The sequence below is a fragment of the Mustelus asterias genome, chromosome 9, assembly GCF_964213995.1.
Source record: "Mustelus asterias chromosome 9, sMusAst1.hap1.1, whole genome shotgun sequence".
NCBI classification, from domain to species: Eukaryota; Metazoa; Chordata; class Chondrichthyes; order Carcharhiniformes; family Triakidae; genus Mustelus; species Mustelus asterias.
In genome coordinates this window covers 98455531-98471093 of record NC_135809.1, presented here as the reverse complement: position 1 = coordinate 98471093, position 15563 = coordinate 98455531, and the positions used below count along the sequence as shown (strand labels likewise).

Here is a 15563-nt window from a genome sequence, read left to right as displayed (position 1 = left end):
CAAGGAGATAATCCAAAATGAAAGCCCAGTAAGAAAGAGATCATTCTAATAAAATTCCTCCACGTCATAAATATTAAAAACTTCCACAAATAAGCACTGGAAGTTACGTTCACCAGCATTATTGCCTCTGCCACTGAAGACGGATCAAGTTAATGTTTCCACCAATTTGTAAACAATATATCACAAAAGCTAATGGGCAGATTTCAACAAAACTTAGTACACTTAGAGTATGGGCCAAGGAAGGACCAACCAGATTTTGGTGAAGATGTGGACTTGAATCGTGGAGTTTTTCTTAAGGGTTTATGACCATTGGGATATAGGGCAAATTGACTTTTTTTTAAAAAAATGTTGTAGGTTGTTTTGGAATGCTCTGCATTGTGTCCACTTCTGTAGTGCAATTTGTCACAGCTGTCAAAATGTGAGCAGAGTTTTCAAAGCATGTTGTTGGATGTGAATTGGCCTGAAGACTCCTCTGAGACAGAAGCTCTGAAAGACTTTTTCCAGCTTTGCAGTGATGGAACATCAACCAGAAAAGCCTCAATGAAAAGCTGCATAATTGAAATAACATGGTACGGCAAAAAATGCACTCTACGGAGTGCCCTCTTCATTTATGTTACAGTGGAGAAGTCAAATCTATCAATGAGGCCTAACATACATGTCCACTAATGTCCCATTTGTCACCCATTGTTCAGTTCTTAACTTCTATATATTGAACTCCAGATTGTAAGTTTCAAATGTTAAGTATCATTTAAAAACAAATATATATTTCATTATTTATTCGAGTACAAGCAATTTAAGTTGAATTTTGATATCTACTTATTCAGCTTATAAATGCTATCCAGTTAGCAACTAACGTGAAAACTGATATGACAAATTAAAGATCTGAATTTGAATAAAAAGCGCCCTAATCTGGTAGGTGGTTGATGGTTTGGGAGGCACTGCCAAAGAAGCATTGGAGAGTTGTTGTAGTGCATCTTACAGATGGTACACACTGCGGCCACAGTGCACCACTGAATATTTACACTAGTGTATTTGGTGCCGATCAAGCAAGTTCCTTTGACCTGGATGATGTTGGGTTCCTTGAGTGTTATAAGAGCTGCAGCCATCCAGGCAAGTGGAGTGTTAACTAACAGAAAGTAAAGAGTGGGCATAAATGGGTGTTCTTCTGGTTGGCGATCAGTGACTAGTGGTGTGCCTCAGGGATCAGTGTTGGGACTGCAATTGTTTACAATTTATGTAGAGGATTTGGAGTTGGGGACCAAGTGTAGTGTGTCAAAGTTCGCAGATGACATGAAGATGAGTGGTACAGCAAAGTGTGCAGAGGACATTGAAAGTCTGCAAAGGGATACAGATAGTTTAAGTGAGTGGGCAAGGGTTTGGCGGATGGAGTACAATGTTGGTAAATGTGAGGTCATCTATTTTGGTAGGAATAAGAGCAAAATGGATTCTTATTTAAATGGTAAAAAATTGCAGCATGCTGCTGTGCAGTGAGACGTGCGTGTCCTTGTGCATGAATCACAAAAAGTTGGTTTGCAGGTGCAGCAGGTAATTAAGGCGGCAAATGGAATTTTGTCCTTCATTGCTAGAGGGATGGAGTTTAAAAACAGTTAAGTTATGTTGCAGCTGTAAAAGGTGCTGGTGAGGCCACACCTGGAGTACTGTGCATAGTTTTCGTCTCCTTACTTGAGAAAGGATATTCTGGCACTGGAAGGGGTGCAGAGGAGATTCACTAGGTTGATTCTAGAGTTGAGAGGGTTGGCTTATGAGGAAAGACTGAGTAGCCTGGGACTATGCTCATTGGAATTTAGAAGAATGAGGAAGGGTCTTACAGAAACATATAAAAATATGAAGGGAGTATATAAAATAGAAGCAGGGAGGTTGTTTCCACTGGCGGGTGAAACCAGAACTAGGAGACATAGCCTCAAAATAAAGGGGAGCAGATTTAGGAATGAGTTGAGGAGGAACGTCTTCACCCAAAAGGGTTGTGAATCTGTGGAATTTCCTGCCCAATGAGCAATTGAGGCTACTTCATTGAATGTTTTTAAGGCATAGATAGATTTTTGAACAGTATAGGAATTAAGGGTGGTGAGCGGGCAGGTAAGTGAAGCTGAGTCCACAAAAAGATCAGCCACGATCTTATTGAATGGCGGAGCAGGCTCAAGGGACCCAATGGCCTACTCCTGCTCCTAGTTCTTATGCGTTCATCACATTCCTGATGTGTGCTTGTTGGTGGAAGAGGGCTATGGGGGAGTCAGTAACTGTGTTATTGGCTGTAAAGTTCCCAGCCTGACCTGCTCTTGTAGCCACCATATTTATACAGTTGACAAAGTTAGTTTCTGGTCAATGGATACCCTCAGGTATTGGTGATAGGGGATTCAGTAATAGTAATGCCAGGATATTGTTAAGACCCATAACATTTGCTGTATCCTGCACACTTAGCCATTGCTTATCATGTACAGTGAGTAGAATTGGCTGAAGACTGGCATCTGCGATGGTAGGATCTCAGGAGGAGGCCGAGATGGAGGAGTGCAAATACTTCAGCCTTGTCTTTTGCACCAACAAACTGAACTCCCCGCTTACTGAGGATGGGAATGTTCAAACACGATTATTGTAATATCTTTCTTACAAGCCCCCATTATTTTGTGATTTATAAACTGTCACACAGTGTACCTACTGGGGCCTATAAACTGCTCTCACATGAATTATTTCCTCTGCTGCTGCCATTAGTTGTTGAATTGTCCACCACCATTCATGACTTGATGTGGCAAGACAGCAGAGCTATGCTCTGTCCCATTCGTAGTGGGATCACTTAACTCTGTCTACAGCATGTCTTTTTACTGCTGAGGTTGCACATTGTTCTGTGTCGCAGCCTTACCAGGGTGGCAGATCGTTTTTAGGTTTGCCTCGTGCTGGTCCTAACATGCTAATTTCCAAAGCAAAAGAAAAAGCATATAAAGTGGTGAGGATTCATGGGAAGCCAGAGGGTTGGGAAGCCTTTAAAAGCAAGCAGAGGACAATTAAAACGCAATAAGGGAGGAGAAGGTGAAATATGAGTGTAAGCTAGTTAGTAATATAAAAGAAGACAGGAAGAGTTTTTTTTTTCCAATATACAAAAGGTAAGAGAGAGGCAAAAATAGACATTGGACCACTGAAAAATGAGGCTGGAGAAGCAATAATAGGAAACAAAGAAATGGCAGAGGAGCTGAATAGTTATTTTGCATCAGTCTTCATGGTGGAAGACACCAGTGGGATGCCAGAGCTCCAGGAGAGTCAGGGGGCACAGGTGAGTGTAGTGGACATCACTAAGGAGGAGGTTCTGGGGAAACTGAAAGGTCTGAAGGTGAATAAATCACTTTGACCGGATGGTCTACACCCCAGGGTTCTAAAAGAGATAGCTGAGGAAATTGTGGAGGCATTGGTAGTGAACTTTCAGGAATCACTGAAGGCAGGAAGGGTCCCGGAGGACTAGAAAGTAGCTAATGTAACACCGCTGTTTAGTGGAAGGAGGCAGCAGACAGGAAATTATAGCCCAGTTAGCCTGACTTCAGTCATTGGCAAGATTTTAGAGCCCATTATTAAAGATGAGATCGCGGAGTACTTGGAAGTGCATGATAAAATAGAACTGAGTCAGCACGGCTTCGTCAAGGGGAGGTCATGTCTGACAAATCTGTTAGAGTTCTTAGGAAATTAGATAGAGGAGAACCAGTGGACGTGATTTAGTTAGATTCCCAGAAGGCCTTTGACAAGGTGCCACATAGGAACTGTTAAATAAGTTAAGGAGCCCATGGTGTTAAGGGTAAGATCCTGGCATGGATAGAGGATTGGCTGACTGGCAGAAGACAGAGAGTGGGGATAAAGGGGTCTTTTTCAGGATGGGAGTCGGTGACTAGTGGTGTGCCTCAGGGGTCGCTGCTGGGACCACAACTTTTCACAATATACATTAACGATTTGGAAGGAGGAACTGAAGACACTGTTGCTAGGTTTGCAGATGATACAAAGATATGTAAAGGGACAGGTAGTATTGATGAAGCAGGGGGGCTGCAGAAGGACTTGGACAGGCTCAGAAGTGGGCAAAGAAGTGGCAGATGGAATACAATGTGGAAAAGTGTGAGGTTATGCATTTTGGAAGGAGGAATGGAGGTATAGACTATTTTCTAAATGGGGAAATGCTGAGGAAATCAGAAGCACAAAGGGACTTGGGAGTTCTTGTTCAAGAGTCTCTTAAGGTTAACGTGCAGGTTCAATCGGCAGTTAGGAAGGCAAATGCAATGTTAGCATTCACGTTGAGAGGGCTAGAATACAGGAGCAGGGGTGTACTTCTGAGGCTGTATAAGGCTCTGGTCAGACCCCATTTGGAGTTTTGTGAGCAGTTTGGGCCCCATATCTAAGGAAGGATGTGCTGGCCTTGGAAAGGGTCCAGAGGAGGTTCACAAGAACGATCCCTGGAATGAAGAGCTTGTCGAATGAGGAACAGTTGAGGACTCTGGGTCTGTACTTGTTGGAGTTTAGAAGGATGAGGGGGGACCTTATTGAAACTTACAAGATACTGCGAGGCCTGGATAGAGTGGACGTGGAGAGGATGTTTCCACTGGCAGGAAAACCTCGAACCAGAGGGCACAATCTCAGACTAAAGGATCGATCCTTTAAAACAGAGATGAGGCGGTACTTCTTCAGCCAGAGAGTGGTGAATCTGTGGAACTTTTTGCCTGCTTCCTCAATACTACCTGTCCCTCTACATACCTTTGCATCATCTGCAAACTTAGCAACAGTGCCTTCAGTTCCTGTTTCCAAATCATTAATGTATATTGTGAAAAGCTGTGGTCCCAGCATCGGGAGGCCAGGTCATTGAGTGTCATTAAGACAGAGATAGATAGGTTCTTGATTAAAAAGGGGATCAGGGGTTATGGGGAAAAGGCAGGAGAAAAATATCAGCCATGATTGAATGGCGGAGCAGACTTGATGGGCCGAGTGGCCTAATTGTGCTCCTCTGTCTTATGGTCCTGACATGCTCATTTCCACTCCTCATTGCACAAGAGTCAGTCTGTTGCCTTGGCAGTAATGACAAGAGCGAGCGATATGCCAGACCATGTGTTTACAGATTATGATGGAATATTATTTTGCTGTTGCTGAACACCCATGATAGATGGCGAACAGCGGGAGATTTCCATGCTCATGTTGGACCTGACATCACAAGGTTTCATGGGGTCCAGAGTCAATGTTGAGGAATTGCAGGGCCACTCTTACCCAACTATACAGCAGTGTGCCATCAGGTTTGGTGTGTCTGTTCTTCAGGTGGGAGATGGCATAGCCAGCAATAAGTGATGGAAGAGCCAGGGATATTGGTTGAAAGATACGATTCTTTGCACATTTGGTTGTCAGGCTGTCCCTTAACTAGGCTGTGAGGCACTCTCTCAATTTTTATTCAAGTATCCCGATGTTAGCGAGGAGATTTCTGCAGGGTCGACCAGGCAGGGTGTGCCTTTGTCACGATGCTGAAATCAACACCAGGTAGACCACTCAGTCTTTTTTAAAATGTAGCTGTTTTGAAACGGAGTGGCTTGCAAGGCCATTTCAGAGGCAGCAAAATGCTGTGGGTCTGGAATCACATGTAAGCTCGACCAGTTAAAGATGTTAGACTTACTTCACAAAAGGACATTATTGAACCAGTTGTGTTTTTACAATAATCTTCATAATTCATGGTCACTATTCCAGATTTATATAATTAACTAACTGAATTCAAATTCCCCAGACGCCATAATGGGATGTGAACTCTGGGCTCTTGATCATTAGGCTGAATTACTAGTGCAGTAACAAAACCAGGATGTTACCACACCCCTTCAAATCTGATCCAAGTTTATTCTTTACCAATGTTGAACAATAAATGTAATTTTGGAAATTGGAAGTTTACGCTGCTTAGTATATTCCAGGATCATTCACTTTCATGTTTCCAATTTGTTCAATCGCATTAATGATTTTTCTGACCTGTTCTCTGAGGAGTGTCACAGAGAAATTAACGCCTTCATTTATATCATAAAAGTTCTTTCCAAAATTTGGCAAAAAGTACAATACCAATTAAGACTTCTGAGAAAGAACAAATGATCAAATATGCCAATTAAAGTCAAGAAAATGTTGCATTCAAATAATATTTTATAACAATACTCAGGATGACGGAGTTATCGGAATGCAATGCTATGCAATCAAGGACAATGATACCAAACTGAAATATTTCCATAAAATTACACCTGTTCATCTGTGCAGTATCAGATTATACTCTATCTCCTCTTCAGAATTATAAAAATTGATGTGGGGGAAATGGATTTTGATTCATGGGCACTGGCATTGGTTATGGAGTAAGAGGGAACTGTATCATCAGGCCAAGTTTCAGTTGAACTGTGCTGGGACCAGTGCCCTGGTCAATTGTATAACGAGAGCCATAGAAAGTTTTAACCAAAATAGTTGGGAAGTGGGTCCATGTGTGGAAAGATTCAAAAAGTTCACAAAGACAAGGCAATTGTCCAGAGTAACAAAAAGGTATTGATAAACAATGTGCATCAGGAAGGGCCAGGGCATTTAAACATAAGAGTGCACGAACAAATAGGTCTGTGCTGGGAAAAATGGGAATAAGTCAGAACTAAAGGCTCTTTAACTGAATGCATGCAGCATTCCTAACAAGATAGATCAATTGATAGCACAAATAGAAATAAATGGATCTGATAATGATAGCTATTACAGAGACATGGTTGTAAAGTGACCAAATCTGAGAAGTGAATATTCAAAGATATTTGATATTTTGGAACGGTAGGAAAAATGTAAAAGGAGGTGGGGTAAAGGACGAGAACTATACAGTAAAAGGAAACGATCAAGATGTAGAATCAATTTGAGTTATGATAAGAAACAGCAAGAAGAAATAATTCACTGGTGGGAGCAGTTTATAGGCCCCAGTCGGTACACTGTGTAAGAGTTTACAAAGCTAGAAATAAGGGGATTTGTAAGAAGGATAGCACGATTCGTACAGATTGGACAGGTCAACTTCCCAGAGATAGCCTTGAGATGAATTCACAGTGTATTGGTTTCTGAGAACAATGCATTCTGAAACCAACCAGGGAACAAACCATTTTAGATCTGGTAAATGCAATGAGACAGGATTGATTTATGATCTCATTGTAAAGGATCCTCGTGAAAAAAGTGATCATAACAGGATAGAATTTCACATTCAGTTTGAGGGTGAAAATCTTGGCATAGTGATGGAAGAGCCTGGGACACGGACTAAAAAGTATGATGTTATGTGCATAAGACTGTCATAGCGTTGTCCGACTAACCTGTCGTCAGATACTGTCCCAATTTTGAACTCACATCTAGAGTATTGTTTACAGTTTTGGTTTCCTTATTTAAGAGGGGATTTAGTCACATTTGGTAACAGTTCGGAAGAGGTTCACTAGGTTGATTTCTGAGCTCATGATTCTATCTTGAAGGTTGAGCAGCTTCGGCCTATACTCAATGGAATTTAGAAGGATGAGTTGAATTGACACTTAAGATTCTGAGGTGGCTTGACAGGCTAGATGTCAAGAGGTCATTTCCCCTCATAGGGAATCTAGAACAAGGGGGCACAGTTTCAAAATAAGTTAAGATGGAAATGAGGAGAAATGACTCCTCTCAGAGAGTTGTCAATCTTTGAAAATCTTTTCCACAGAGCAGTGGAGGTTAGGTCACTGAATATCTCGGCGGCACGGTAGCACAGTGGTTAGCACTGCTGCTTCACAGCTCCAGGGACCTGGGTTCGATTCCCGGCTTGGGTCACTGTCTGTGTGGAGTTTGCACATTCTCCTTGTGTCTGCGTGGGTTTCCTCCGGGTGCTCCGGTTTCCTCCCACAGTCCAAAGATGTGCTGGTTAGGTTGATTGGCTATGCTAAAATTACCCCTTAGTGTCCTGAGATGTGTAGGTTAGAGGGATTAGCGGGTAAATATGTAGGGATATGGGGGTAGGGCCTGAGTGGGATTGTGGTCGGTGCAGACTCGATGGGCCGAATGGCCTCCTTCTGCACTGTAGGGTTTCTATGATTCTATTTCTATGATATATTCAAGAATGAATTAGACAAATTTTTGATCAACAAGGGAGTTGGGGGGGGGGGGGGGTGGGAGGGCAGGAAAGGGGAGTTAAGGTCATAATCAAGTCAGCCACAATCTCACAATCTTGCTGACTGGCACAGCAGGGTTGAGGGGCCAAATAGCCTACTCCAGCTTCTCTCCATGTTCTTATGCACTGCATTATTCTAGTCCCAATGTTTACCTGCACAGCTGGTAAAGTTTATATTACTACCTAAACTTTAAATGGAGCTTGTAATATTTCCTCATTGCTTGTAAAGGTGCATATTTTGAGTAAGATAAACAGGGCAAGCTGATAAACAAGTTTGTAGAATTAAATAACTGTGCAAAAAGCAAACCAGAGAACAGTCCCCAAAAGGCTTTTCATGTCACATCCTAATGGAGGAATTGCCAGGACAACATCGTTACACAAAGTCTAAACTCTGCCAATAAAGAATTACCACCTCCAAAACAGAGGGTTATGATAAATTATTAAAAGGAAACGTATTCAAAATATTACCCATTGGCTTCGCTGGGTAAAATATACCAACATAATTGCTGTACTCTGACATGACATGGCAATTTTATGACCGGGTTTACAAACACTATAAATATTTTTCTCCTCCCCGAACATCTATCATGTGCAGTTTATAGTAAGCCTTCTCCATAAATAGGTAGACAGCACTTGGACCTTTGCCTCCCTTACTTATTTGAAAACAAAATGTAACCACTGCTCAGTGTTTTTAAACAAACGGATCGAGTCATTCATTAGTTAAAACAAAAAAAACGATGATTTCAGTGTGGAAGCTGTAACCGTGGGATTTTTTTTGTGACACTAATAAACAAACTTAAACTTTTTAGCCAGCCCGCAGTATCATAATAAAACAGAAGTTAATCCAATAAACTAAACACCCACCCAGCAAGGACACACAAGAGCTGTCTGTCCCTCTCAGCTTACTGCAGGATCGAAGTTACAGAAACTGTTCCCCTGTCATTCAATGGAGTGCCTCTGCCAGCCCGAGGTCAGGGCAGAAACAGCCCTCACTTCGGCCCAGGGTGAACTATATGAAAGAGGAGGCAGCAGGAGGAGGACTGGCAAACAGGTCAGCCTCAAGCCGCCAGCTCCTTGCACTCAAACCCCATTTCCCTTCAGTTGGCTGGGCTTCTCTCTGTCTCTCTCCGAAGTTCCTTCACTCACCCCATGAACCAATCCATCGCTGAGCGGATTGAAGAGCCGCCGGCACCTCTTCAAGCTTCCTCCAGCCCCTCTCCACGGCGCAGTCCCACACCATCAAAGTGGAAGCCGTGCCAAAAGGCGAGGGACGGCAGGCATTTAAAGTGGAGTGAGTGACTGAGTGTCAGTCAGGAGGCTGCTCTCTGTGTGTGTGTGTGTGCGCGCAAGGAGGGAGCCCCAGCTGCTGGAACTGTGGAGCCGGCCACAGACACTCCACTCAGCCGATGAGGCGCTTCCAGCCAGACCGGAAGTAAACACTCAACCGCCCACCCGCCCCCTGCTAGGGTCACCGGCCGCTTCCGCCGGAAGCGCCGCCGCCCGCTGGGAAATGTAGTTTCCTTGCTTGCCAAGCCACCAGGTGAGCACCAGAGCAGGTGAGGGGGGAACCTCCCTACCTGAGGAGAATGGAAAGGCTCACACACACATAGCGCTTTTCATCAGCACCAGGTGTCTCAAGACACCGTGAAGCCAATTGAGCACTTTTCGAAGAGTTAATCACTTGTTGTGTTGTAAAGTTTTAAGTTTATTCATTAGTGTCACAGGTAGGTTTACGTTAACACAGCGATGAAAGTTACTGTGAAAATCCCCTAGTCGCCACACTCCGGCGCCTGTTTGGGTACACTGAGGAAGAATTTAGCATGGCCCAATCCATCTAAGTGGTCTTTCGGACTGTGGGAGGAAACCGGAGCACCCGGGGGAAACCCACGCAGCAGACGTGGGCAGAATGTGCAGACTCCACACAGACAGTGACCCAAGCCAGGAATTGAACCTGGGTCCCTGACGCTGTGAGGCAGCAGTGCTAACCACTGTCCCACCAAAACACAGCAACTAATTTTCACACAGCAAACACGATTTGATTTAGAGTCATCGAGTCATAGAGGTTTACAGCATGGAAGCAGGCCCTTTGGCCCAACTTGTCCATGCCGCCCTTATTTTTTTTTAAAACCCCTAAGCTAATCCCAATTGCCCACATTTGGCCCATATCCCTCTATACCCATCGTACTCATGTAACTAAATGCTTTTTAAAAGATAAAATTGTACCCACCTCTACTACTATATCTGGCAGCTTGTTCCAGACACTCACCACCCTCTGTGTGAAAAACTGCCCCTCTGGACACTTTTGTATCTCTCCCCTCTCATCTTAAACCTATGCCCTCTAGTTTTAGACTCCCCTACCTTTGGGAAAAGATATTGACTATCTACCTTGTCTATGCCCCTCATTATTTTATAGACCTCTATAAGGTCACCCCTCAGCCTCCTACGCTCCAGAGTAAAAAGTCCCAGTCTATTCAGCCTCTGCTTATAACTCAATCCATCAAGTCCCGGTAGCATCCTAGTAAATCTTTTCTGCACTCTTTCTAGTTTAATAATATCCTTTCTATAATAGGGTGACCAGAATTGCACACAGTATTCCAAGTGTGGCCTTACCAATGTCTTGTACAACTTCAACAAGATGTCCCAACCCCTGGATCCAATGTTCTGACCGATGAAACCAAGCATGCCGAATGCCTTCTTCACCACTCTGTCCACCTGTGACTCCACTTTCAAGGAGCTATGAACATGTACCCCTAGATCTCTTTGTTCCGTAACTCTCCCCAACACCCTACCATTAACTGAGTAAGTCTTGCCCTGGTTCAATCTACCAAAATGCATTACCTCGCATTTGTCTAAATTAAACTCCATCTGCCATTCGTCAGCCACTGGCCCAATTGATCAAGATCCCGCTGCAATTGGAGATAACCTTCCTCACTGTCCACCATGGCACCAATCTTAGTGTCATCTGCAAACTTACTAACCATGTCCCGTATATTGTCATCCAAATCATTAATATAAATGAAAAATAACAGTGGGCCCAGCAATGATCCCTGAGGCACACCGCTGGTCACAGGCCTCCAGTTTGAAAAACAACTCTCTACAACCACCCTCTGGCTTCTGTCAAGAAGCCAATTTTGTATCCATTTAGATATCTCACCCTGGATCCCGTGAGATTTAACTTTATGCAACAACCTACCATGCGGTACCTTGTCAAAAGCAATTGATTTGATTTGATTTATTATTGTCACATGCACTGGGATACAGTGAAAAGTGTTTCTTGCGAGGTATACAATCAAAACATACCATTCATAGGGGAGAAGGAAAGGATAGGGTGCAGGATATAGTGTTGCAGTTACAGGTAGGGTGAAGAGAAAGATCAGCTTAATATATGATAGTACCATTCAAAAGTCAGATAACAACAGGGAAGAAGCTGTTCTTGAGTCTGTTGGTATGTGTTTTCAGACTCTTGGATGTTTTTCCCAATGGAAGAAAGTGGAAGTGAGTATGTCCGGGTGCGTGGGGTCTTTGATTATGCTGGCTGCTTTCCCAAGGCAGTGGAAAGTGTAGACAGAGCCAATAGAGCAGCAATGTGATAATCACCAGATAATCTGCATTTTGTGATGTTGATTGAGGGATAAATTTTGGTCAGGACACCAGGTTTAACCCCTCTGCTGTTCTTTTGAAATAGTGTTATAAGCTCTTTTACATCGACCAGAGTAGGCAGATGGGGACTCAGTTTATTGTGTCATCCAACTCTTTTTGAACCAGGTTCCTCTGGTATCCTCACAAGGAAATGCACAATGGCCAATTTTGAGGGAAAAATGATGTGAATTCAACTAACTTTCCTCTGAGCTGCTAACAAGTAAGAGCAATATGCTTCCAAGTTATTATCTTTATAAGCCTAGCAGGTTATTTGTTCATAATTCTTAAAAATTATACATAGGAGCACTTTCTTTTGGAAAATACTACTGGTGATTGAGCCTGTTCTTTTTGTCCTTTCCACTTGTTATAAATGATATTATTTCAGATAATGGGGTAATTTAGTAGATTGACTTTTGAAAATCCTAAAATCCAATTTGTTATAAAGAGAGATACAAGATAAGTTGTCACCAGCATCTCTACACACATGGTTCATTTACAGCTAATTGGCATGTTTTAATTGGAAAGCATTGAAGACCTTTCTGGTAGTTTTGAATAAATGTAATTAAAGAGAAAAAAAGACAGCACCTCCAACAGCACAGTTTCTCAGTACTGCGCTGGAATATCAGTCTTGATTTTTGTGCTCAACTGTGGAGTAGGAACTGAACCTTGTTATTCAGAGGAGAGTGTGCTACCAACTATACAGCAGCAAATGCTGGAAATATTCAGCAAATCTAGCAGCAGCATCTGTGGAGGGAGAGAAACAGAGTTAATGGTTTGCAGTCAGAGGGTGGGATTTTCCGGCTATGCTTGCCCCGAGACCGTAAAATCTTGCCCGTGGTCAATGAACCTTTGCATGGTCTGTGTCCCATCTGCTACGACTCCCGTAAATTTGGAGAATTGGAGACACTGAATGAGGCAAGGTCCTGGAGGGATATCTTGCTGCAGGATGTTTGTAAAATTTGGTAACTTGCAAGGCTACAAATAGCATGCAAGACTTTAAAACCTCAATCATTTCTTAAAGAAAAGCCACTAGCTTGAACAAATAGGTTGGCTTAATGGCTTCATGAGGTGTGAATTGTTGCAGGTGCACAGTAAATTGTTTAAGGTATATTTTATATGGCAGGAGCCGTCACAATTGTAGATTTCCTTGTCATTATCAAAAATTACTTGAAATCAATACTGATAAGATATTGTTTATCTAAGAGGATTATGACACACTCACTTGTCAATGGTCTTTTGTTTCTGTGCAACTTCAAAGCAGCTGGGAATTTATTTCTATGGGAAGTCTGTTTTACCAAACAATGTCACTTTCAGCTTATAGTCAGCAGCAGAAGGGCTTTTTGTTTAAATTTGTGCCAGTTTAGCAGGGAAGCTTAAGCAGGTGAAAGCTACAAGAAAACTTTTAAAATCATTGTTTGGAGAAAAAGTGCACGGTATCTCCATTTTGTATTGTGAGGAAAGTGAAGTTATGCTTCACTGTCTTATCATGCAAACTGTTCAATTACCTATTTTGTTGAAAAAGAAGAGATTAATGTATCAATATTGAACATTTCATGACCACCAGCACCTGATGTTTGAAGAGCTTTACAGTTAATGAAGTACTTTTGAAATTTGGTCACTGTTGTAATATAGAAAACACGGTGGCCAATTTTGCATTTAGCAAGTTCCCACAGTTTAAGTTTTATTTATTAGTGTTACAAGTAGACTTACATTAACACTGCAACAAAGTTTCTGCGAAAATGTCTGCCACACTCTGGGGAGAACTTAGCATAGCCATCTAACCAGCATGTCTTTTGGACATGTGGGGAGGAAACCAGAACCCCTGGAGGAAAGCCACGCAGTCACGGGGAGACTGTGCAAACTCCATATAGACAGTCATCCAAGCCTGGAATCAAACCCAGGTCCCTGGCGCAGTGAGGCAGCAGTGCTTGCCACCGTGCCGCCCCAAACAACAATTTAGTCACCAGATAATCTATATTGTTTGTATTTTGTTGGAGGTGGAAGCATTGACCAGTTCAGCAGGGATAACACCCCTGCTCTTCTTTGAAATTCTGTAGTGCTAACATCCACCCAAACTGGCAGATAAGGCCTTGATTTAACATCTCATCCAAAAGGTGGCATCTCCAACAGTGTAATTAAAAAAACAATTCTCTCAGTAGCTATCTGGAATGTCAGATTGTAGATTTGTGTACTCAAGCCGTGGAGTGGGCCTTGAACCTAGAGCCATGTGATTCAGAGTATGCTTGCCAAAGCTGACACACATCAAAAAAAGGTTTAGAGGCTCAATTTTGCTCTGAGGGTATGTATTCTGTCTGCATTTCAAAATGGATAATTTTGTTGTCGCACAAAATAAATGGTTTGCAGAATATGGATTCCTTTTTACTGTCCTGTGATCTTTCTATTAGATAATCTAAGGCATGCTCTGAATTTTAGAGGATGCAAGATCAGCTGACAGAAAATGCTATCATCATTACATCCAAGAAAACAAACATCAAACAAACATGATAAGCATATACAAGAATTTCAACTCACAGTAGAAGTGGAGAGTGTCAGGCAGGTGGAAATAGGCAGTCCCAGTGATGGACAGAATGCGGGGTTTAAAGCTCAGTTCAAAGTCTAACAAGATAGCAGATAATCTAATTCAGTTTAAACACATGTTTAGGAAGGGAATGGGACCAGTAATAGACTTGGACTGGAAGAGAGAGGAGATGCATTGGAGAATGATGCTGTCAAATGTGTCAAAAGCTGAGGAGGATGAAGGTGGGTGCATCACAATGACAAAGGTTGTCATTTGTTCAGTGAGTGCCAGTTTGGTGCTGTGAGAAGGGCAGAAGCCACATTGGCAGAGTGAACAACCATCTGTCCCATAATTTGGCTTTTAATCCTGTGTCCTAGGTCATGCCATTCTGGGACATGTTTTGTCCCGAAACTCATCTGTCATTCCACTTTTTATGTTTGCTTATGTGTTAACCAGTCTTCGTGTTTGTGCATGCATCGGCTCCAGAAGTACCGCGATTTGTGCTTGAGGCCTATCAGTGGTTGGGAGGAGAGCTATAGCGAGCTCGTGGCAGGTCATGTGGCTACAATGGTAATACCCACTCCAAACCCACGCCCCCCCCCCCGCCCCCCGACCCTGCTCTCACAAATTTGCCAACCCCCACATGCCTCCTCTTCTCATAGCATCTCCAGCATCCCACCTCCCATCTGTTGGTGCTGCCATCTATCAGATGACTTTTTAAACTGAAACCCTGTCTGCTCTCTCAGAAGGACGTAAAAGATCTCTTATCACTGTTGCTAAGAAGAACAGGGAAGATCCCCTCGTGATCCGGGCCAATGTTTTCACTCAACCAGAACATCTGGTTATTATTGCATTTGTGGGACCTTGCTGCTTGCAAGTTGCTTGCCACATTTCCTACATTGCAGTCGTGTCCTTAAGATATCCAAGGGTCAGTTAGCTCAGTTGGCTAGATGGGTGTATTGCAGAATGATGCCAATTGCGCGAGTTCACTCCCCATACAGACTGTGGTAGTTTATGGAGGTCTCCTTCCTCACCTTGTCCCATGCTTGCTGACTGGTGTCGCTCAAGCTATATATAAGCAATTGTCTCCTCACTAATGTAGAAATATGTCCATGGTCCCTTATGGACTGTGGCTAATTATTAATTATTCCTTGAAATGCCCAAATATCGGTTCACATCTAGTTCATTATTTTAAAGTGTAGAAGCCACTGTTGTTTTGTGGGCAAAGATGCAACCCAATATGTGCACAACAAGGGATTACAAATTGCAAAA

General features: G+C 42.8%; 1 protein-coding gene across 1 annotated transcript in view; it reads right to left on the bottom strand.

Annotated features, from left to right (window-relative positions):
• The window catches only part of mob2a (MOB kinase activator 2a), a 221389-nt gene extending 211821 nt beyond the window's left edge, over positions 1–9568 (bottom strand). Inside the window, exon 1 of the mRNA XM_078220648.1 lies at positions 9281–9568. Coding sequence (XP_078076774.1) covers positions 9281–9297 — 17 coding nt within the window. The 5' untranslated portion in view covers positions 9298–9568. The remainder of the gene's footprint in view (positions 1–9280) is intronic.
• Positions 9569–15563: the final 5995 nt, after the last annotated feature.